The 22,952-nt window shown below is 34.0% G+C and overlaps 4 protein-coding genes across 4 annotated transcripts; 3 read left to right on the top strand and 1 right to left on the bottom strand.

Annotated features, from left to right (window-relative positions):
* The first annotated feature begins 8,978 nt into the window (after window positions 1-8,978).
* LOC115699302 (uncharacterized) lies at window positions 8,979-11,149 on the top strand. Its single transcript, XM_061109344.1, has 4 exons — window positions 8,979-9,215; window positions 9,323-9,391; window positions 10,026-10,088; window positions 10,194-11,149. Exons 1-4 carry the CDS (start codon window positions 8,979-8,981, stop codon window positions 11,115-11,117), a joined length of 1,293 nt encoding a protein of 430 aa, XP_060965327.1. The 3' UTR covers window positions 11,118-11,149.
* Window positions 11,150-11,353: 204 nt separating this feature from the next.
* LOC133033965 (uncharacterized) lies at window positions 11,354-12,043 on the top strand. The gene is made up of 2 exons (XM_061109008.1): window positions 11,354-11,497; window positions 11,577-12,043. The coding sequence occupies exons 1-2, from the start codon at window positions 11,444-11,446 to the stop codon at window positions 11,817-11,819; spliced, it is 297 nt and encodes a 98-aa protein (XP_060964991.1). The 5' UTR covers window positions 11,354-11,443; the 3' UTR covers window positions 11,820-12,043.
* Window positions 12,044-12,265: 222 nt separating this feature from the next.
* LOC115720454 (uncharacterized) lies at window positions 12,266-14,112 on the top strand. Its single transcript, XM_061110516.1, has 5 exons — window positions 12,266-12,420; window positions 12,515-12,813; window positions 12,907-13,039; window positions 13,183-13,673; window positions 13,774-14,112. The coding sequence occupies exons 1-5, from the start codon at window positions 12,328-12,330 to the stop codon at window positions 13,967-13,969; spliced, it is 1,212 nt and encodes a 403-aa protein (XP_060966499.1). The 5' UTR covers window positions 12,266-12,327; the 3' UTR covers window positions 13,970-14,112.
* LOC133034949 (uncharacterized) lies at window positions 14,088-17,002 on the bottom strand. Its single transcript, XM_061110515.1, has 4 exons — window positions 16,023-17,002; window positions 15,335-15,905; window positions 14,985-15,201; window positions 14,088-14,891 (listed from the first exon to the last, which is right to left on the bottom strand). Exons 1-4 carry the CDS (start codon window positions 16,864-16,866, stop codon window positions 14,466-14,468), a joined length of 2,058 nt encoding a protein of 685 aa, XP_060966498.1. The 5' UTR covers window positions 16,867-17,002; the 3' UTR covers window positions 14,088-14,465.
* Window positions 17,003-22,952: the final 5,950 nt, after the last annotated feature.

Below are 22,952 nucleotides of genomic sequence, written 5' to 3'. Positions count from 1 at the left end.
CAGGACTATTTTGTAAACTTCTTAGTTTTTGTTGGCCTTGCGCCGTACCAACTAATCCCTCAAGCTTACTGCCTGCTTTCAAGCTTGTTCATTTCGTATGTTGCCCGGAGCTGGGGTTCGCCCAGTCCGGCTGAAATTTTGTACTTTTATTAAATTGTTTCTATTCCCAAGAAGCGGGACAAATTTAAACACGAATTTTATGGCATCTGGGCCCACCCTTTGAACGAGGGCCCAGTCCCTTTCAACCATCAATAGCACGTGAAGGAGTACTGCCACCGCTTCTTCTTTTCCTCCGGTTTTCAGGCCATGGACCGCCCGGAGCTTCTTACAGAGTGGGTTAGGATCCCACCTTACATGCGGACCGCACCTACTCGAGTATTCCTCCAGCGGGCCAAGACTTTCTCCACTTATGACAAGAAGGCCCTCAACGTTGGGGACTTGGTCACGACTAGAACTGTCAGAAGGCCAAGCTGATATCCGAGAATCAGTCGGTGGATGACTTCAATCGTTCCAAGGTCATTTACCCGAATGTAAGGGGTCGGTCTCGGATGGGCTCTAGACCTCCGGCGCCTATTCCCCTGAACCATTCAGCCCATTTATCCTCCAGCTCGTTTCTCCCCTCGGACAGCTTTCTTAGGGATGATGAAGCCAGCATTTTAGTCCAAGACTTTGCTAGGGCTGAGTTAGAGAGTCAGGGCAGGACTAATGTTATTGCTTTCTTGTTGGGCGCACGCCTTTCTCATGATTATTCTAACACTTTGTTTATTTCTTTGTTGAAGCAGCCAGGCCTATGGAAAACCTTTTGGCTACTCTTGCCGAGACATATAGCCCTGACGCTTCTCTGCCTCCGGCTCCATCCCAGTTGGTGACCCCCGGGAGGTCCTCGTCCAATGCCCCTTCAGGCACGATCGTCTTGATAGAAGAGGAGGGGGAAGTCGAGGAAGATGAGGTCGAGGCTGCGGCCGCCCTCGCGCGCAAGCGGAAGGGCAAGATGGTTGAAACTGAGCCTTCTAAGCGAACCCGGAGGGGGGACACTCCAGCTGTGAGCAATGACTCCGGGATTCCTCCCGAACCGGAGGGGTATACTGTGTCGCACGGCATTGTGCTGACCCCGGTCCCTGTGGATGAGGAAAGGCAAATGCTTCGTGTTGCCAAACACAGCTACACCCTAGACGAGTTCAGTCGGGGACACGCTGAGGTGGAGGCCCTAAAGAAGATTCTGCGGGAGGAGCAGCAGAAAACTTTGCACAAAGACGCCTTCCGGAATCCTTAGGAACTTAACATGGACCCTTTGACGGATTGGTTCAACCGCTTTGTCAAGCCTACCCTAGCTCCCTTCGCCTCGGAGATGACTAGCCAATTTGTCTCCCACCTGACACAATTCCCAGCCAAGAGATACGCGGCTTGTGCCTCCATGAACTCCGTATACCAGGTGCAAGACATCAGCTATGCTCTGGCCACGGTGAGTACTTGTAATTTCTTCCCTTCTCTTATATTTTGTCTAAGGCATCTTATTTCATTCTTGTTTCTTTTCCCAGATTACTGCTGAGACCGACCGCCTTTCCAAGACCCTGATCGATCATGGGTTCGTCATGTCTGAATTTGTGGGCATAGACGAGGGCGTGAAGATCCTGCGGAACTTGTCTGCCAAAAGGAGGGCATTCTAGGAGGAGGCCAAGAAAAGGGAGGCTGAGGCAGAGGCCAGGCACTGGGAGGAGCTGAAGGCGGAGGGTGAGGCTACAGCCAGGGCCAAGCGCGAGCTTCGGGAAGCCAGGGAGGCTATGGACAAAATGGCTGCTAAGTTGAAGTCCTTAGAGGAATTGCATCAGGCGGACTTGTAGTCGACGGCCAACCTGACTGTGGAGGTGAAGGAGCTAAGAGACTTTAAAGATCAGGCCCTGAAAAAGGCCAAAAGAGATGAGCTCCTGACCCCAGTTGTCTCCAAGCATTGCGTCAAGCGCTTTGATGATGGGGTCTATATGGCCTGGCAGTCGAATGGACAGAGCATCAAGCTTGACTTTTATCCCAAACTTGAAGAAGCCCTCGCTAAGTTCCGGGAGAAGAAGAGGACGCTTGATGCTTTGCTCGAAGAACGCCGGTGCCCTCGTCTTCCTCCTCGTATTGAATAGGCCAAGTAGTCCAACCAATTTTCACTATTACAAGTATTATTTTTTTTTTACATTTATAGTCTCTTTTCTTTCCTTTCAGACAACTAAATTATTATCTTCTAAGGCGAGACAGTTATTACGGCCCGTCCCCAGGCCCTTCATATTTTTTTTGGACCTGCTTTTGGGTCAGGATATTTAAATATATATATATTTAAATATATATATATTTAAATATATATATATTTTCACTTTGATATATATTCTGCTTGATTTTATTTTTACTTTTGGCCTGTTTTACATTTGTCCGTGTGGTATGCCTTGGTACCCCCTGAGTGGCATGAAAACATTATTTTTAAGGCACTCAGCTTTATTAAAAATTTAGAGGTTGCATATACTTTATGGTACAAATTCTCTTAACAAAGCCTAAGTTTACATTTTTTGACTATTGGTAATACTTCCGGAGATGATCGGCATTCCAAGCCCTTGGCACAATGGTTCTATCCAATCTTTTTAGCTTATAGGTTCCGGAGCCGATCTCATCCTCAATTTTATATGGCCCTTCCCAATTTGTCCCAAGTACCCCCACTCCGGGTTCTTGAGTGGTTGGGAAGAGTCTTCTTAAGACCATATCACCAATAGTGAATTTTCTACTTTTAACCTTAGAGTTTAAGTACTTAGTCACCTTCTTTTGATAAGCTGCCATTCGTATTTGAGACTCATCCCAGAGTTCTTCAATTTGATCCAACGCTTCTTGTAATAAGGCCTTGTTTGTTGTTGGATCGTAAGTTGTTCTCCTATGGGACGGGAATAACATTTCCACCGGGACTATTGCTTCACAACCGTACGCCATTGAAAATGGCGAGTGGCCGGTCGTGGTTCTTGGGGTTGTCCGGTAGGCCTATAACACTCTTCGTAATTCTTCGGTCCAATTGTTTTTGTAGGCCAGCAGCTTTTACTTTAGGGTGACATTTAGGATTTTGTTGACCGCTTCTGCTTGTCCGTTTGTTTGTGGTGTTGCCACTGCGGAGAAGCTTTTAACGACTTCGTGTTGGTTGCAGAAGTCAGTGAACTCTTTGCAGTCAAACTGCTTTCCATTGTCTGAGACTATTTTGTGAGGCAAGCCATATCGACACACTATGTTTTTGATTACAAAGTCTAGTGCTTTTTTAGCAGTTATAGTCTTCATTGGCTCAGCCTCCATCCAATTCGTGAAGTAGTCTATGTTGTGTTTTGTGCCCTAAATAAAACCCATTACTGTTGGATATATTTTACCAGGATCTAGATTTACTAACAAGTAGGTTTCATTAACATCCTAATATGAATTCTAAAACAATGAAATAAACACATATAAAGTTTAGGAAACCTTACATTGGGTGCAGCGGAATATAATGACTCCTTTCGTTCAGATATCTAGCCCTTGATTCCTTTCTGTAGCAGAGCATTATCAATATCTGAACCTGGATCTCTTTCTCTCCTTCCTTTGACGTTGATTCTCCTTCTTGATGGATGGTTTTCCACAGTCTTACACACTATGATTGAGATACCACTTGATGTGTGTGGGTACTCACTCATTCACTCAAGGATTTCGAAAATTTAGAGAAGAAAAGAGAAGGGAAGAGGTTCGGCCTATAGAGAAAAGATAGAGGCTCAGTTTTCATCTGACAGAAGTTCAAGTGTGAATGAGAGCCATCACTATCTATTTATAGGTAACCACCTAGGTTTAGGTTAGAATTATTTGGCATTAAAATAATGAAAAAATAAATGATAAAACCCATAAAGTGTGGCCGGCCATGGGCTTGGATAATGGGCCTCACTTATGCAATTTTGCTGTTTTATCATTCCTGCATCTGATTTTCTCAAAAACGCCAATTTTCAAATTCAACAATTTAAATGTCAATTCTAATTATTTAATAACTAAAAATTAATTATTAAATAATATTGTCATTTAATATATTTATTAATTAGACATATAAAGTCTCTTAATTAATAAATAGCCTAGAATCTCTTTTCTTTACAATTTCGCCCTTGCTTAGTGAAAATTCACAAAGTAGACATAGTCTAATTTTAGAATTATAATTGAATAATCAAAATCAATTAACTGAGTCTTACAAGCAGTATGGTCTCAACAAGTATGGGGACAATGGGTCTATATATTCGAGCTTCTAATAAGTAGATCAAGAATTTATATCCTAAATTCACTGACTCATTAATTCTTCGTTGAATCCACGCATACAACTTAGAATTGCACTTTCAGTATATAGAACGCTCTATATGTTCCACGATATAGACACGACATTAGTTATCCATTGTTATAACCCTAATGTGATCAATGATCCTCTATATAGATGATTTACAATGTAAAGGGATTAAATTACCGTAACACCCTACATTGTATTTTATCCTTAAAACACTTAACCCCGTATAAATGATATTTCAGCTAAGTGAAATGAGATCTCCACCTTTTATTTTCGTTTGGTTAAGCTCGAAGGAAATCATCTTTTACTTTCTATTCGCCAGATAGAAGCTATAGATTCCATATTTATGTTAGCGCTCCCACTCAATTGCACTACCGTGTTCCCAAAATGTACGTATCACCCTGACCACAAAGTAGCCTTAACTAACAAATCAAAGAACACGAATAACACTCTTGAGATTGAACCTAATCATATCATGATTAAGATCATTTGATCTAGGACCAACAAGTGATATTGAATTGAATAGACATTACGGTAAATTCTAATATATCTAATCAAAGTTCAATATCGGTCCCTTCCGATGTATACTCCATACATCTGATGCTGGTAAACTTTGCCAATGTCCTGGAAAGGACATAATACTTATCCAAGGTCTAAGAATACCTATCGCTGATTATACCATGTCAGTCTAAATCCAGTGTTCTCACAAATCAGGGAATAAACTTTCGAACATATAATTAAGATTATATTCCACTGTGTTGACAACACTATAATCATTAACAAATTGATATGTTCTAGACTTAAATAGAATTCATACATTATGTACATATAATCATGAAATAAATCATGCGAACCATGCAACATTAAATGTTATTTCTGATCTATATTAATAAGTAAATCTGATTATATTGAAATGAATTTTTCATGCTTATGGTTTACTATGTTTAATATATGCACAAAGTCAGTTAAGTCCAGAACATATATTTATTCACAATTATAGTATTGTCAACACAGTGGAATGTGATTGTGATTATATGATTCAAAAGACTAAGTCCCTGTTTCATCAGTGTTTTTGGATTTATACTGATGTGATAATCAACGATGATGTGTACTTACACTTGGAGTAAGTGTTATGTTCTTTCTGGGATATTGGTAAAGTATACTAGTTTCGAATGTATGGAGTATACATTGGACTGGACCGATATTGAACTTAATCAAGATATTATAAACTTAATTAGTTTTGACATTTAAATGGCTAGAATTAGAAAATTTGCGTTTTTGAGGAAATAGAAATAAAAAATTGTGAAAACTGCAAAATCCAAGTGAGGCCCACTAACACCTATGGCCGGCCACTTGATTGACTTTTTGCAATTAATATTTTTATTATTTTAATGTTAAATAATTACTAACCTAAACCTAGTAGTTGCCTATAAATAGAAAGTGATGGCTCAGTCAAAAATAAGTTTTTGTCAACAGTTTTCTTAAGATTGCCTTTCAGAAAAACTGAGCCTTCCACTTTCTCTCTATAGCCAACCCTCTCTCTCTCTCTCTTTTCTTCTTCATAATTTCAAACCCTCTAGTGATAGAGTAGTGCCCACACACAGCAAGTGGTACCTCAATCATAGATTGGAAGACTGTGAAGGATCACATTCAAAGAGAAAGACATTCGGGCTCAGATCTTGATAATACTCTGCGACAGAAAGGATACAAGGGTTAGAGATCTGAGTGGAAGGAGACATATTATTCCGCTGCAACCAATGTAAGGTTTTCTTAACTTTATATGTGTTTAATTATCGTTTTAGAAAGTTCATATTTAGGATGTTAAACAACATACTTGTGAGTAGATCTAAGATCCTGGTAAAATAAATTCCAACAACTGGTATCAGAGCCATGGTAATTGATTTGCTTGCAAGAAATTTGTACTTAAAATGATTTGTATGTGATATGGATGGTTTCATGTTGATTTATGTGTTATATGATTGTGTTATATGATGATTGATTGATGTTTGTGAATTTTCGCGAAAAATAGTTGAAATTCTATTTCTATAATTATTTTTATTGGATAGTTTGGGAAAAATTAAGCAATTTACTTTTTTAGAGAGCTCAATTTTGATTTTATTTGAATTGGTTATGAATTTTTGAAAATCGGAAAAATATCGGGATGGTGTCACCCACCTACGCGCACAGATGATGGTGCAACCCTCGGATGCACGCGCTCAGACACAAGCTCGACCGAGCTTCCTCGGTCAGATACGATTTTGTCTAAACTCGTCCCTTGTCCGCGCGGAGAGGCTGCATGCAGCCTCCTGCGCCGAGGGACCTCGGCCAAGCCTCCCAGCATACGCGCGCGGCCAATATGCATTGCATACTATCCGTACCACTTCCAAATTTTTTCGTTTTCTTTGATTCTTCATGCTATTTCATGGAATTAACTTCCGATTTTTTGTGTAGTTTTGTATTTTGATTTTTACTTTTCAATTTTCAAATCTAATTATCAGAAATAAATTAATTTGAATTTTTAAAAATTAATTTTAGATATTAGTGTAATTTGAATTTGAAAATAGCTAAAAATCTATCTTTTTTCTTAATTTTTTATCTTATTTTTAAATTTGATTATTTTATCTTATTTTTTAAATTTAAGGTCAGATATTAAATTTTTTTTAAAATTAATTTTTTTAAAATAATTTGACCTTATTTAAATTTAAAATAAGATAACTATAATCATGATATTTTGAATAGAAATAAGATATTTTGCTAATTTTTAAATTTTGTTATTTTCTTATTTAAATTACATTATAAAATCAGAAAAGGATATTAATTTATCATTTTTTATTTTATTGAATATTTAATTTATAAAATAACATGAAATTTTTAAAAAGTGGTTAGCAATTTTTGAAATGATACTTAGGTTAGTTGAAACCTAATTTTTCAAAATTGTACGTTTAATTTTAAATGTTATTTTATTTTAATTTAAAATCCAAGTTTTTTTATTATTATTTATTATTTTCGAAATTTAATTATTTAAAATTAAATAAATCCTACATCTAACTATCCAATTCAACTTGTTGGAGGAGTATGTGTTTTAGCTTATAAGAAAGTTTCATTAAACCTATTATTGCTTGATCTAAATTGCCATGGTTAACTTGTTGACAGATCCAATGATCTGATTTTAACCCATGGTTCAATTGTCAATAGGTCAAGTAAATAATTTGTAACAGGTAAATTTTACATTCTTCTTTCATCTGTGTATGACCTAGAAACATGATAGGGTCCATCCAAATCTGTGTGCCTGTATGAGCCTATATGTTTATTTTATTATAGATGCATATAGGTTGTTGCTAAATAAAATGTCACACCCTGCTAAATTTTATTTACGTCCATTTAGTTTTTGGACCTATTCAATTAATAACAGTTATTTATTTTAAGGTTAAATTCCTCTCTTTTGGGCGTTGTGAGAGAGTTGGGGGCCAATAGAAGTGGGTACGACATACTGAACCCAGCTCCTCCTCACATGAACTACCCCAATTGTGAAGGCCAATTTACCTAATTTGAATAACTGTGCTAGATTAATTAAATTAGTTTAACCTAATAAAATTGATTAGCAACATAATTAACTTTTAAAATATATGAAATTTATATTCATTTTAATATATTTTAAAGTTAATTTTAAGAAAAACACTCTTAGTTTTTAGATATTATTTCTAGATAAACTATTTGTATTTTTCTTGTATTTAATTAAATAAAGATTTTTAACTAACTAGATTCTTTCTGAAGCTTATTCATTAAATATTCCTATTTAAGTTATAAATTAGTTATTTTAACTGATTTTTCTTATCTAACTTAAATTTGAATATTTTTTTGAATTTAAAATTAATTTGAGGAATTCTAAGAATTTGTTATTGAAGATTCTTGAGATATTTTTTAAGTTAGTTTTAAACTTAAAATGGAATATTTTTCAAATTAAGTGGTTAAAACTTGATATTTAATTGAATTCAAATTTGAAAATATTTAAGTTTTAGATTCTTTCTATAACAACTTAAATCAGATATTTTTCAATTTTTTTTTTTGAAAAGATACTTAGTTAAAATGAGATATTTTCTAGATAGTTATTTCTAGACTACTTATTATTTCTAATATTAAATAGAAAATATTATACATTGTGAAATTAATTATATTATAATTAATTTTGGTACAATTCAAGTTTAGAATATTTTTTCTAGTATTAAACTAGAGATTAATAATGAAGCCTTCTCAACACTTAATTATTTATTTCTTGAATGTAATACATTTAATTTAATTGAAAAATTAAATAGAGATTTTTACACCTCATGTCAAAATTGACACCTTTTTTACATTTTTATCCTTACACGGTTTTTTAAACTTTTTTAACTTTTACATTTTTCAATTTTACTTTTCAAAAAGTTTAATAATTACAATTTTACCTTTTCCCTTCTTCCTTACACACGTACACGCACGCCACCTCATAAATCCTTTCTTTTTATTTTTTTTTGAATTTTTCATTTACCTGATTCTTCCACTCTTCAAACCGAGCTTCCCACGATCACCATTATCAAGCCCTAACCAATTTTTTCTTCCCACGATCACCTTCTCCAAGCCCTCACCCACTTTTTCCTCAACCTACATTGTCATCCTCCTCTATTTTTTCTCTATATAAATGGCAACCACTAGAAGTGGTTCGAAATCACCATCTCCGGCGAAGAAAGTTTCTAAAAAATCGAAGAAGGCTCCAACTGTTACTTCCAAAGTCGAACCTAAAATGGGGTTAAAAAAAATTGCTAAAAATTTAGTGGCTGATGTTCCAGAGACATCGACCTCTAAGAAAAGAGCCCTTCCTGTTAAAGTAGATGCTCCTAAGATTAAGAGAGCAAAAATTTCCAAGTCTGCACGCGATGTAAGTTTCTCTTTGTTGTTTTTAAATTTTTCTTTAGTTTTTTTCTGGTTGTTTTATTTCTGGTGTTACATTTGATGATTTAAAGTTTTCCCCATTTTTTGTTCTAGGTTTCCTCAGATTCTGATTTTGAGGATGAAGTGCATGGTGAGGACCAAAAGCCCAAAGTTGAATCAAAGGTAATTTAAATTTGCTTGGTTTCATTTTATTGTGTTAATTTTTACATGAGCTTTTTAGGTCACTGGTTTAGGTGTTTATTAGGATGTTTTTATGTTTTTTTGGTGTTCTTTATGTATTTCTGTCATGTATTGTGGTTGATGTTGTTTTGTTGTTTTTATTCAGTTGTTGTTTGGTTGTTGAAAAAAAACCCAGTTCAATTCGTATTTTGTCACAGTTTTGAATTGCTTTTCCCCATTGGTTGGTTATATGTTTATTGTGAATTTGTTTTCGGTTGTTTTACACACTATTGGTATTGAGAAGCATTTTACTAATTTCAATTGCAACAAGATCTTTCAGTTTATTCTTTAGTTTTGTATATGTTTATTGTCAGTTTTTTCTCGGTTGTTTGTCACACTACTATTATCGACTACCATTTTCGAAATTTCATAACAACGAGTTTGTACAGTGTTGTTTTTATTTTAGTTGTTTATATTTTTTTGAAAGTTGTTTATCTCTTACATTTATCATACTGTAAGGGTTTCATAAACGTTGTTTTTAGGTTTTTTATTGGCTGTAATTTGGTTACTACATTTTTATATATTCATTGTTATTGTATCTAAGATTTGTTGCTTTTGTTTTTCTTTTTTGTTGCAGGTCCATGCTAGGACCTCAGTGAAGGTTGAAGGATTTGACCTACCAAAGAAAAATCCCCCTAAGGTGTCTTTTTTTTAAAAAAAAATATTATTTTTATTATTTGTTTTCTATTTTTATTTTTAGTTTTTTTTGTTTTTGTCCTGATTTATTTTGTTTATATTGCTACAGGAATGGGATTATATTTATGACCAGAAGAATCTGTTCATTGCTAAAGCCTTTTCCACTGCTACTTTCCAGGTGATAGAGAACATTAAATCTTGTCTTTCAGATGTACAGCTTGAAATCTTTTCAAAAACCTGTTTTGGTCATTTCCTTAACCTTCCCGATTTTAAAGTTCAACCCCAAGTGTTTCATGGGTTGTTGCTCCGAGAGGTTCAGCAACCTAATGATGCTGAGTTGTGGGTTATGATACGCGGTGTTAGGCTTAGGTTTAGCATTGAGGAATTTGCATTGATTACTGGGTTAGACTGTGAAGGTGACTGTAGTGTCTTAGATTTTAAGCAAGAGGTTAATAGTCTTTGTGAAAGATATTGGCCAACTTCGTCCTCTATCACTAAGGAATCTGTTAGGGAATGTTTTACCACCAAGAGGTGGGGTGATTCTGATGAGGATGCTGTGAAGTTGGCAGTTTTGTATTTCGTGGAGTGGTTCTTGCTTAGTTGCACTAAGCATAAAAATGTACCCAAGTCTATTTTAGATGTTGTAGATAGTGGGAGGTACAATGAATTTGCTTGGGGCCGGAGTTCTTTTGAATTGACTATTTCCTCATTGAAGGGTAAGCTTGATAGTTGGGTTGAGGGGGTTAGGAAGGCAAAGAGTTCGGGAAAGAGGCCGAGTGTTTTTTACACTTTGATTGGTTGTCCTCATGTTCTTCAAGTTTGGTTCTACGAGTGTTGTAAGTACATGAAAGGTAAGTACTGCCAAAAGGAAAGCTCTCGTATTCCAAGGATCACTCAGTGGACATGCAATAGTCAACCTACTTTCAAAGTTTTGAAGACTACTATCTTTGATGTTTCCAAAGATAAGGTATATCTGTTTGTTGTAATTTGGTTTTTCAGTAGTTGTTTTTGTGTTGTTTTTCATTATTATTAATCTTCATAATTGAAATTTTAATTTTGGTGTTTTTTGATCAGCTGCAACTTTCAAATATGAGGCCCACTACCGGTGAGTTCAAAGCTTTGAAACCGAGCAGCTTCAAGTTTGACACCGACTTCAACTCTTACAAGAGTCTTCCTGTCCCCGAAGAGCCAACTCGTTGCTCGCAGTGACATTTCGTCAAGCTTGAGGCCTTTTCTGAGAAATTTCATGGGTTGGAGGTCAAGATCGATTCGTTGCATACTTCCCAACAGAAGATTTCATCTGATTTGGTTGAGTTTAAAGAGTTTGTGTCTGCACAGTTTGTTTCTTTTGGTGCTCAGATGGCTTCAATGCAGACACAGTTTTCTACTGTTTTTGCCGATTCCTATGCCAAGGTATTTTAGTTTTTCAATAGTTGTTTTTCGGTTTTTTTTAAGTTGTTTTATACTAATTTAATTTGTAATTTCAATATAGGAAAAAGGCAGTGACTCTTCCAATGATGATGATGGAGGTGGTGATGAAGCAGATTTTGATTTAAATGAATCTGAAGAAACTGATGAAAATGAAGAAGAGAATGTTATGGGTGATGACGAAGGGGAGTGTAGTGAAGGTGAAGAGAAGGATGATCAAGCCGATGAAGATTCTGACTCAAAAGAAAAAAATGATAATGGCAGTGATGATGATGCCACTGATAGTGAGGAGAAGGTAGATAAGTAGACAATGTAACTAGGTTTTAGTTACTTTGTGTGGTTTATTTTGTTGTAAGTCCGTTTTAGGTAGTGCTCTTGTAATTCTATGTTATTGTTATGTCTCTTGTTATGTTTTATTTTTCAGAAATTTGCAACTATTTTCAGACTATTTATTTGTATTTATTATGTTATTTATATGGCTGTGTTTGTAGATTATGTTGTTCGGAATTTATTGTTGGTCTTATTATTTTACTTGTTGTTTTTATTTTGTTATGTAGTTTTTTTTTAGTTGTTGAAGTCTTTCACAAAAAATAACTTCACTTTTTTCCATTTTCTTTTTCCTTTATTTTCTGTATCAAGAATTTCGTTGATTTCAATGACGACCCTACTCAAATAGATGTTGAGGCTACTGTTCAGTCCGGGGTAAAAGCAGCTTGAGCTTATGGTAATGTTGCTTTTGTGTTGTTTTTTGGTTGTGCAAAGGTTGTTATTTTTTAACCATGCTCTAATTCCTTTTTAATACCATATATAAACAGATGTCTTCAGATGGAATTGGTGGTGATCCTTGTAAACAGATTTCAGTTTCTGAAAATGTTGAGGTTACGGATCGTCGTCTTGTTTGTTTTGAGGTATATTTTTTTTTTGGTTGTTTTTTAGTTTCTTCATACTTTTTGTGTTTAACACTGTCTATTTTCTTTCATTTTTGTGGAAAAAATATATTAGATGGGTGCAACAGGTCTCAATGTTGATTCTAACATTGAACTTGAAGATGACCCAATTCCCGTTGAAGAAACTCCTCTTGTTGACAAGAGGAAATCTAAGAAACCCATAGCGCTGACGTCTCCGTTTATGGAGTATGACTCTTCCATTTCTAGTTCTAAAGATGGTTCTGGTTATGGAGTTGTTAAGTATGTGGCTGGGTTGTGTCCTCTCGATGATAAGATTGGTGAAGATGTAGAACATAAAGACGAGATTGATTTTGACTTGTGGCTTGGTGAAGGACGCCGATCGAAGAAAGATCCGTAAGTGTTTATTTTCAGCATTTTTGTTGTGTTTTTGTATTTTTTGTTTTTTACTTTACTATTTATGTTTCATTTTTTTTTTAAAAATGTTAGGCATGATAAGGAGAAGGTTTACTTGAAGGGTAAGGATAAGATTGTTCCCCCTTTTCGTTTTGGCGTGGAAGATGTTGCAACCAAGATGTGGTTCCACAAGCTTGCATATCCTGGCCAATGTTTGACTAATTCTGTAAGTTAAATTATTTTTTCTTTTGATTTTTTTCAAAAATTTCAGTCTATAGTTTTATTCAGGTTGTTTGTTGGTTGTTTTTTAGTTGTTGAAATATAATTCATTTTCTGATTTTCGAACATTTCTCATTTTTTATTGTTCAGCATCTGGACATCATTTTTTACTATCTACGTAAAAAAGGAAAGTATGCAAAGGAGCCAAAGGTTAAGTTCACAACCACCGATTGCTTATTCTTCAAAACCATTCATGCTTTGTATGAAAAATTTATTGCACAGAAAAAAAATCTTTCTTTGATAACTGCCCAGCATGCCATTGCTGATTATATAAGAGGTAGAAAAATGTTATGTGGTTCCCCTTGGCATTTGTGCGATCATGTTTTCTTTATCATCCATATGGAGACTGAATCACATTGGATTCTTGGTCGATTGAATATTGAGGAAAGGCGTGTGTACATGTACAACTCCTTGTCGACTGCTATGAAAGATAGTGCTGCTATCAAAGCTTGTCAGCCATTTGCGGTGTTGTTGCCCCACTTTTTTGCTTTGTTTGATGAGTTCAAAAAGGAAAACAAACCGGTTTGTTTAGACCCTTTCGAAGTTGTTAAGGTTGATGGTTTGCCTCAACAAACCTCGAAGTAAGTTGTTTTTATTTTTTATTTTCAAATGTTTTTAAAATTTGTAATGTTATTTTCCTTTTTTAAGTTTTTCTGCTGTTGTTTTTTGGTTGTTTTGCAGTGACTGTGGTTGTTTCGTTGCATCGTTCGCCGAATACTTTATTGATATGAAACCGATTCCTCCCATATTTGATGTTGAGAAACACCGTGATAGGCTTGCTGTGTTGTTCTATAAGTATGCTCGCATGAAAGAAGTGGAATTTATTGATAGTGAAGATGAGGCTCCTCCGAAGGGTCCAAAGAAGAATTTGTCTTAGTTATCTATTGGTTGTTGTTGGAAATACTACTTTTTTTTATGTAGCTTTTGTTTTTCTATTACCAGATTATGTTCATAATCATAGACAAGTTGTTGTTTCTATCATGTTTTTTTCTTAATTGGAATTGGTTTTTAATTTGTTCATATTTTTGGATTTTTAATCTTTATATTTACTCTTAGTCATGACAGCATACTATTAACAACCTTATTACAACCATCTGACAAACAACTAAATTGCATTTGTAATCACTTTATGTAGTTTATTTTTCCTTCTTATTAATTTCAACCTTCTTCCACTCATTTAATTATTTAACTATAATATTTGATGTTCTTTTGTATATTAATGATAATAATACCAATTCCCTATTATCAATATCTCTCCACATAAAAAATCACAATAAAAAAATGTATGTAACAACCAATCGTAATATGCAGTATGTGTTTTCTAAATGTTTTAATATAGTTGTTTTTTGGTTGATGTGTAGTTGTTTCCACTTCTATGCTGTAATTCTTCTGCAGGTCTTTTTGTTATGTCCCTTTTGTCCACACTTGCCACACTTGTTTTGTTTCTTTGTTTCCCAAGCTGCTGCCATTCTTCTTTTCCTCGGCCTTCCAGACTTGATTCTCTCCTTTGGAGGCAACACTATGATTTCTTCAAAAAAATCTGGAAGTTCCCATTCTCTTACGTTTCCAACTGGGTATACTGTTTCTTCATATGTTTGCAGCCATGCTTTTGATGTGTAGTATTGTGCACAGTAGTTGTATGTGTTTATGTTCAAGTCCTTCATGACGGCGACTGCATGGTTACATGGCATTTCATCTTTTTGAAATCTATTGCATGTGCACGTCTTCTCCTTCAAGTTTACTATTCTTGTTCTGTCTTCATCTATCACCTCAAACAGGTTCTGGTTTGCTGGTTTCACCTGCAAGTTTTAAACCAACTTTAAAACAACCAAAAAACTATGCAAACACAACTGTTTTAATTTTACTTTATGCGAACGATAATCTGAACTTACTGTTAGTCGCAATGACTGTACATAGTTCCCTATGAGTTTTTTCTCAGATGATGGTGTCAGCCTTGTTGTGCATTTTTGTGCCTCCTTTCTATTATTGTATGTCCACTCTTGCATTTGTGCCCTCAAGCACTCCATTAATGTTGTCACTGGTGTTTCCCTTGCTGCTAAATTTGCTGAGTTCAGTGCCTCAGCTATGTTTGATGTCATGGTAGAGTACCTACAATTTGGACAGTTTCTGTCATAGTTCTACTTTTGGAAAAAAAACTCAAACGCAACGCAAAAACAACGCAAATACAACGCTATAAATAGGTGAACATATCATTAATTTTATCCTCCTTATTAGTTTTCACCTGTTGTTTTCTGAATGATACCTTGACCATTTTTCATGGCCAATTTTCTCCAGGTACGGTCTTATGCGCTTATCCAAGTTGTCTAGCTCCCTCATATGGAATTCAAACTCCATTTCTGTGTAAGCTTTTGCAGCTGCAAAGAATGGCACTCTGAAATGCTTTGCATTTTTCTTGAATTTTGTTTTGAGGTTCGACAAGAGGTGGAAGATGCAGTAGCCATGTGTTATTTCAGGGAACACTTTCCTAGTTGCTTTGATGATGCTTTCATGTCTGTCTGATATTAGGCATTGACATTCTCGAACCCCGAATGCTTCTCTTATTTTTTTTAAGAACCACTCCCACGATTTATCGTTCTCAGAATCAACTATGCAGTATGCTAGTGGAAAAATTTTAGATTCTGCATCTTGTGTGTTGGCAGTGAGCAACGTGCCTCCATACGCGGCCTTTAGGAATGTACCGTCTACCACGATGATTGGTTTGCAGTTTGGCCAACCTTTTATAGCAGCATTCAATGCAACAAATGCATATTTGAAACTGTCATCATCATCTTTCTCTATGTCTATTAATGTTCCTGAATTTTAATCAAACAGGATTTTTTCAAACAACATGTACTCAACGAAATAACAACTCAAAAACAACTGTTTTTTCACAAATATTTTCAAAGTAAAATTTTTAAATTTTTTTTTACCTGGATTTGTTTTCTGTAGCATGTACAGGTATCTAGGCAAGAGATTGTACGACTCTTTAGCATTTCCATGTAGCTGGGTTTGTGCTCGCTCTTTACTACGCCATGCTTTCATGTAATTCATCTTTATTCCGTATTTGTCTTTCATTTCTGTCTTTATGTCTGCAGGGCTGCACTTTGTTTTCAGGTTCAAGAATTTTGGTTTTACAAAGTCTGCTATCAACTTTGATGTAGCTTGTCGTTGATCTCCAAATCTTATTGTAACTGCACATGTGTGTTCTTCTTCGTAGCTCCTTATTATGAATGTTTCTGTGTTTCCATTTTTTGTAGCCTTTAAACTCCATTTGCAGTTTGTGTCCAAACACACTATGTTGTATTCTTTTGTGCAAGATTTCACTACTTTGTATTGAAATGTCTTCTTGATTGCAAAGTAGCATAGTGTACTTATCAATGTTTCTTTGTCCTTGTAAATTTGCCCCTTCTCTATTGTTTCATGTCGTTTGTCATTGATGATCATCATTTCTGTGTTGTCCACTTCCTCTTCTTCTTCCTGGTTGTTTTCTAGTTGCTGTACCATTTCTGCAGCCACAAGCTTTGCATAGTCGGTGAAGTCAAAATCTTCATCTACTGCTGTAGTTTTTTCTCTGTTGTTGTCTGGTTGTTGTATGGTTGATTCTGATGACACTGTTACTGTTTCTAGGAAAAATGCATCAACTTCACCAGATCCCATCGTCTGCGCAGATAGTTGTTGCTTGGAAGTTGTTGCCGTGTTGTTTCCAGGTTGCTGCAAGTCTTCCTGTGCTGCGTTGTTCTCATACGATTCCATGATCATATTGTTCCACACCATTGTTTGGTTAGGTGGTGCCGTGTTACTGGTTTTGTTCACACACAATGGGTACCTTGTGAAATCAACCTCCTTCGTTAATAGCTTTATGTAGAACAACAGACTTTTGTCATCCTTGATTTGTAGTGGTTGGCCTCCTTCCTTCGCCTGATATTTCATTGTAGTTGTGTTGATTCATGGTTGCATTGGAGTTCTTCCATCATTATTCTCATTAGTTCCTCAAAAGTGCACTTGGTCGAAATTAATTCTCCACTTGATTCATAATCAACATAGTTTCTGTTGTCATCCCAATGCCCATTGCTCTGCACCAATATTTGTAATGGTTCCGTTTCCTGAAATAATGTAAATTATTTACTTGGTTCAGTTTTTGTAGTTGCAAACAACTATTTTAATCTGTCAAAACAACCAATAAACAACTCTTTCCAACAATAACTTATGCATCTAACACTTTCATCTGACCGACTATTTATATAGGTTAAATCAACTATCAAACAACTATTTCAAAACTGATCACCAATTAATAACAGTAGATTCATATTTTCCAGTTTGTAGATCCCAAACAACTATTATTCCACTGTAAAACAACTTGTAAACAACAGTTTCAGAATAAAACACTGTAGCAACTATTTATATGCCTTAATGTTTATTTTCATGCAAACCGTTGTTGTTTTTTTCTCAGATTCATCAATATTTCATTATTATTTCAATTTAATCCGGTTTTCATCAATTAATATCAAATTTCTATTCATCTACACTAAAATTTTTTTTCACGTTCATTAAAAAATTTGTTTACCTTCAATTCTCCTTCTGATTCAATCATGGGTGAGTTTCTTTGATTTCCAGCTCTCCTTCTACTCGGTTCTTCTCCTCTGATCGCGATTTCTTTGTTCAATGATTGTTGTTTTTGAGTTTTTTTGTACATCAATGGAGGTTTACTGGTTTTTTTTTTTTTTCCTGTTCGTTTTTGATTTTGGATTTTCGGGATTCAGCTTGTTTCCTAGGAGTGCTACATTTTTTTAGATTTTGATTTTGCTGGTTTTGGAAGAAAGATGGTTGAGATTGGGTTGTTGGGGTTGGATCGCTGGGTCACGAAGAAGGCTGCGGCTGGGTCACGAAGAAGATGGTGTTCCGTTTTGCTTGGCCGGCATTTTTGTAATTAACAACTTTATAGTTTCTATTTTTGTTTATTTCCTTTTTTAGGGTCATAAATGTAAATTTATTACATTTTAAGTTTATAATAGAAAAAATCTCAATTAAATATCTAAGTTGATTTTCATCATGATACTTAAATATTTTTTTTTCATGACACTTAATTAAATAGAAAATTATTTTAAGTTGAAATTTATTTTTACAACTTAAATTTGAATAATTTTCAAAATATATTTTATTTATTTTATTAATCAATTTCGAAATTGCATTTAATTATGCAAGATGATTTTGAATTTATCATGAAAAATATATTAAACCTGTAAATTAATTATTTATTTTAATTAATTTTTGAACCAACTTAAGTCAATGATTTTTTCATTTAATGATTAATTTAAAATAAATGAACTAAAATATCTTATTCGAAATTGAATTAATTAGTCAAAAAGAAAATCTAGATAGATAATATTTTTGCTTGAAGTATTTTTCTAGTAATTATTATTTAAGTATTTTGAAAATAGTATAGTATTATACTTTCTTTTTCAAAATACAATAAATATATTCTTATGAAAATTTAAATTTGAGTTGCCAATTAATTTAAATTAATACAACTTAAATTAAATAATTTTCTTAATATTTATTGGAAAATTAATACTAAGGTGGAAATAATTCAATTTATTTTCATAACCATCTAAGTATAATTTTATAAAAATTAAATTAAATTCTATTTAGAGTTTTATTCTAAATTTGATATTTAATGAATATATATTATAAATAATAAAAGAAAATACATTTTAAATAATGAGCTTCATTATTATTAAGATATTCGATCTCCATTGTTGGTTTTACATAGCTTTTGTTTTACTGAGTAATCCTCCCTAATGGAGGAACGTTCATTAGCAAGTTAGCACCGTTTAATCTCGAAAGATAAGTATATTTGTAAGTGTTTTATATGGTATTGATCACCCTAATGGTGGCGACTGTATTTGACTTACAAAATATGAAACAATAGTGGAAGCTCAGAAGATAGTAGCCTTGACTCTCGCCTAAACGGGACAACGCTGGATTCTAATCTTGATCGAATAAAAGGTTGCTAGAATATTTATTATTTTAGATGAGCTGACAACTCTATTCAATGGATGGTAGCTTTGACTCTCGCCTAAACGGGACACTGATATCAGTTTATTGAAAACCTTTGAAATTATTTAGGATTGTATTTTTTAGTATTTTCTCTCGTCATTCCTACATGCTATGTGCTAATAATTTCTGAATTGGATTTTGTGTTAAACCATAATTGATTTCTATTTATTATTTTGTAGTATCCTTTATAGCCATGTCATATCCCATGTTATCACTCTTGACTGAAAATAAGCTAAATGGATCTAACTTCCCAAAATGGAATGAGAACATTAATATTGCTCTCATAGGTGAAAGTGCCCGGTTTATGTTAACTGAGCCGTATCCTGAACAGCCGGTTGACAATGCAACCAAAGCTGTTAAAGAGAAGTTCGAGCGTTGGCAGAATGCTAACAATAAAACTCGATACTTTATGCTTTCCAGCATGGTTTACACCTTAAAAACAAGGTTTGCAAAAATCGACACGACTGCAGAAATTGTGACGAAGTTAACTGAGCTATTCGGTATGGCATCTATCAAGTCACACATTGACCCGACTAAGAAATTCATCAATGCACGGATGGAACCCCATCAGAATGTGTGTGATCACGTTCTCCTAATGGCAAGTTATTTCCAAGAAACCCAGAATCTTGGTGCTGAAATGGATCGGACAACTCAAGTAAGCCTTATCTTGAATAGTCTGACTCCAGCTTTTCTGCCCTATACATCAAATTATGTCATGAATAAAAAGGAGACAGACTTTCATGCGTTAGTCAATGACCTTCAGACATATGAAACTTTGATTAGAGGACCCAAGAAGAAAGGGAGTAAACCTCAGAATTCTGGAAATGGTAATGGGACGATTAAACCTGAGGCACATGTAGCCTCTACTTCAAGACCCAAGACAAAGAAGAAGTGGAAAATTACCAAGAAGCGAGCCAAAGCTGTGAAAACAGTTCGGAACAAAACGGCTGCTGCTACTGGTGATGCACTAAAAGGAAAATGTTTCTACTGCAATGAAAAAGGCTATTGGAAACCCCAATGTCCTAAACTTTGTGCAAAGAAACAAGGTATTTCTTTCTATAAACTGATGAGTTTTAGTGAATTATTATACAATTGGATTATTAATTCTGGACTATTAACCTTGTTTATTTGTTTTTTTCTTCTTATTATAGCCCAAGCTGCTTGACTCAGATGTTATATCTTAGTGAGTTGAATCGAAAGTTGGACAAAGGGGTGGAGTTCGTCCAAGATAAATAAGAAGCTCATTTATTAATTTATTTATTTTTTAATTAATTGTTTTAATTTAAAAACAATTTGGATTTCGAATATTTATTTGGGATTTTTATTCCCTGTTTTTCTCATAATGTTGCAATACAATTTTTCATTAATTTTATAATTTTCTTTTACAAATAAATTACAATTTATGAGATTGAGCTTCATCTACTTTATCTTAAACAACGATTACCAATTATATTTATATATTTGTATGTGTAAGTATTTTTATTATTGATACAAATTCTATAATATTTTAAACTCTTCATAGAGTTATTACTACATAAACACTAGAAATTAATTCTATGTTTATGAATAATTGTTAATTGCAAAACAATTATTAAGAATTTGTTTAATAAAAAGATCTTTTGATCTGATAGGGGTGGAGAAAAATTAAGAATAATATGCAATTCAACAATCTTTTATATTTAATGAACTCTTGATTATATTCAACTCCACATAGTCTCTATAACACTAAGAGAATCATGATCTTTATAACCTTTAGGGGTGGATCATAATCTCTATATACTTAGGGGTGGACTTTATTCCACAGTACTCTCTATAACACATATTTTCTTTAAACATGGAAGTAATATAATAAGCTAGTTATTATCAGAATAAATCATTGATCTTGATTATATGTTCCAGTTTAGTTTTACTGTTGTAATAAATAATGATACCAATAAAGTTCTTTGATAATGTATCACACTACCTTAATTGAGTGGGAGAATATTAAAATTCTTTACCCATCTTCATTTGGTTGACACTTGTGATAGGAACTTAAGAACACCACTGAGAAAGAAAATCTAACCATTCATGTGGATAGAAATAACTTATCAGAATTATGAGAATAAGATAAAAGAATTCTTGCATAGTCTATTCGAATGACTTGAGCCAAGATTTCTAATTCTCATAACATTTTATCGTATCTTGATTTGGTTACTTAATCTCTAGCAAGTATTTTTCACTTCAAATACTAGTCTGCTATGTTGATGATTTAGTCTTAAAAGAAACTTACAGTTTCAGACTAACACAATAAGTCACAACTAGATATCCATCCAAGCAATAAGAGGTTAAAAGTATTATTTAACCAGACATCTACTATTGAGTGGGAGATATTTGAGATGTAATCAAATAAGGAACGTTAGGAGATACTCAAGAAAGATTTATGAAAGTGATCTATATGTTAGATATTAAGAACTGTATATTAGTTATCCTTATATCTACCCCAACTCATTCAAGATTTTGAGATGGTGGTTACTCTGGGGGTGGAGGAGTTATTCTATAATAATTCAAGCTCTACCAGAGAAGATTTATAACTTTGTAAATTCGAAATTACCAGAAAGTTATTTTGCTGAAGAAAATTCTACACTGTATTATCTCAGTTCCAAATTTTAAAATATGAGGGATATGTCTTCTGTTTATTCAGATGTACTTAATAAGCAGTAAGGATTTCAGTATCCCTTGATGAGTAAAGCATATAGTAAAGGATGTTTCATAATGTTTTTATGAACTTGTTTCCAGAAGTTTGGGTGGATTCAAATATACTACACTTGATCTGAAGATCAAGACAACAGATTGATTGGAATGCACAATTTGTTTTATGTTACTGCAAGTGGGAGTTTGTTGGGTTTTGTGCCCTAAATAAAACCCATTACAATATGATTAGTTATCAATCTAAGAAATTTGAAGTGATTTATGTTTGCATGAATTTTTCATGCTTATGGTTTAATATGTTTAATATATGCACAAAATTAGTTAACTCCAGAACATATATTTATTCACAATTACAGTATTGTTAACACAGTGGAATTTGATTGTGATTATATGATTCAAAAGACTAAGTCCCTGTTTCATCAGAGTTTTGGATTAACACTGATGTGATAATCAGCGATGATGTGTACTTACACTTGGAGTAAGTGTTATGTTCTTTCCAGGACATTGGTAAAGTATACTAGTTTCGAATGTATGGAGTATACATTGGACTGGACTGATATTGAACTTAGTCAAGATATTATAAACTTACTGTTGTATCTTTCAAAGTCAATATCACTAGTTGATCTTAGATTAAAAGAATCTAAATCCTGATATGCTTAGGCTCAACTCAGGAGTGCTATTCATGTTCTTTAATTTATTAGTTAAGCCTACTTTTGGGTCAGGGTGATACGTATATTTTGGGAACATGATAGTATGATTGAGTGGGAGCGCTGAACATAAATATGGAATCTATAGCTTCTACTGGTGTATATAAGTCAAGTGATTGTTCCCTTCGAGTTTAGCTAAATAGAAGTAAATGGATGAGGTCTTATTTAAGTGACTAATTCTTAGATCACTAAACATCATTTACAGGTAGCTAAGTGTTTTAAGGGGCAAAATACGTTGAGGGGTGTAAACGGTAAAATTATCCCATCTCGATGTAAATCATCTATATAGAGGATCTTTGATCACAATAAGATTATAACAATGGTTAAATGAGATAGCATATCTATATCGTGGAACATATAATATGCTCTATATAAGTCTGAGAGTGCAATTCTAAGTTCTAAGAGTGG

Source organism: Cannabis sativa, chromosome 2 (genome assembly GCF_029168945.1).
Source record: "Cannabis sativa cultivar Pink pepper isolate KNU-18-1 chromosome 2, ASM2916894v1, whole genome shotgun sequence".
Lineage (NCBI taxonomy): Eukaryota > Viridiplantae > Streptophyta > Magnoliopsida > Rosales > Cannabaceae > Cannabis > Cannabis sativa.
The sequence above is the reverse complement of the archived record's forward strand: the minus strand, read 5'-3'. Positions and strand labels throughout refer to the sequence as shown.

What these genes read in the sequence shown, in the direction of transcription:
- LOC115699302 (XM_061109344.1), top strand. Translation starts at nt 8,979, where the DNA reads ATGGCAACCACTAGAAGTGGTTCGAAATCACCATCTCCGGCGAAGAAA. An exon ending in TTTCCAAGTCTGCACGCGAT is followed by an intron (nt 9,216 to 9,322) that starts GTAAGTTTCTCT and finishes TTTTTGTTCTAG; the next exon opens with GTTTCCTCAGATTCTGATTT. An exon ending in CAAAGAAAAATCCCCCTAAG is followed by an intron (nt 10,089 to 10,193) that starts GTGTCTTTTTTT and finishes ATATTGCTACAG; the next exon opens with GAATGGGATTATATTTATGA.
- LOC133033965 (XM_061109008.1), top strand. Translation starts at nt 11,444, where the DNA reads ATGGCTTCAATGCAGACACAGTTTTCTACTGTTTTTGCCGATTCCTAT. An exon ending in TTGCCGATTCCTATGCCAAG is followed by an intron (nt 11,498 to 11,576) that starts GTATTTTAGTTT and finishes ATTTCAATATAG; the next exon opens with GAAAAAGGCAGTGACTCTTC.
- LOC115720454 (XM_061110516.1), top strand. Translation starts at nt 12,328, where the DNA reads ATGTCTTCAGATGGAATTGGTGGTGATCCTTGTAAACAGATTTCAGTT. An exon ending in CGCCGATCGAAGAAAGATCC is followed by an intron (nt 12,814 to 12,906) that starts GTAAGTGTTTAT and finishes TAAAAATGTTAG; the next exon opens with GCATGATAAGGAGAAGGTTT. An exon ending in TTGCCTCAACAAACCTCGAA is followed by an intron (nt 13,674 to 13,773) that starts GTAAGTTGTTTT and finishes GTTGTTTTGCAG; the next exon opens with TGACTGTGGTTGTTTCGTTG.
- LOC133034949 (XM_061110515.1), bottom strand. Translation starts at nt 16,866, where the DNA reads ATGGTGTGGAACAATATGATCATGGAATCGTATGAGAACAACGCAGCA. An exon ending in GCTACAGAAAACAAATCCAG is followed by an intron (nt 15,906 to 16,022) that starts GTAAAAAAAAAT and finishes ATTAAAATTCAG; the next exon opens with GAACATTAATAGACATAGAG. An exon ending in TATCATTCAGAAAACAACAG is followed by an intron (nt 15,202 to 15,334) that starts GTGAAAACTAAT and finishes TCCAAATTGTAG; the next exon opens with GTACTCTACCATGACATCAA.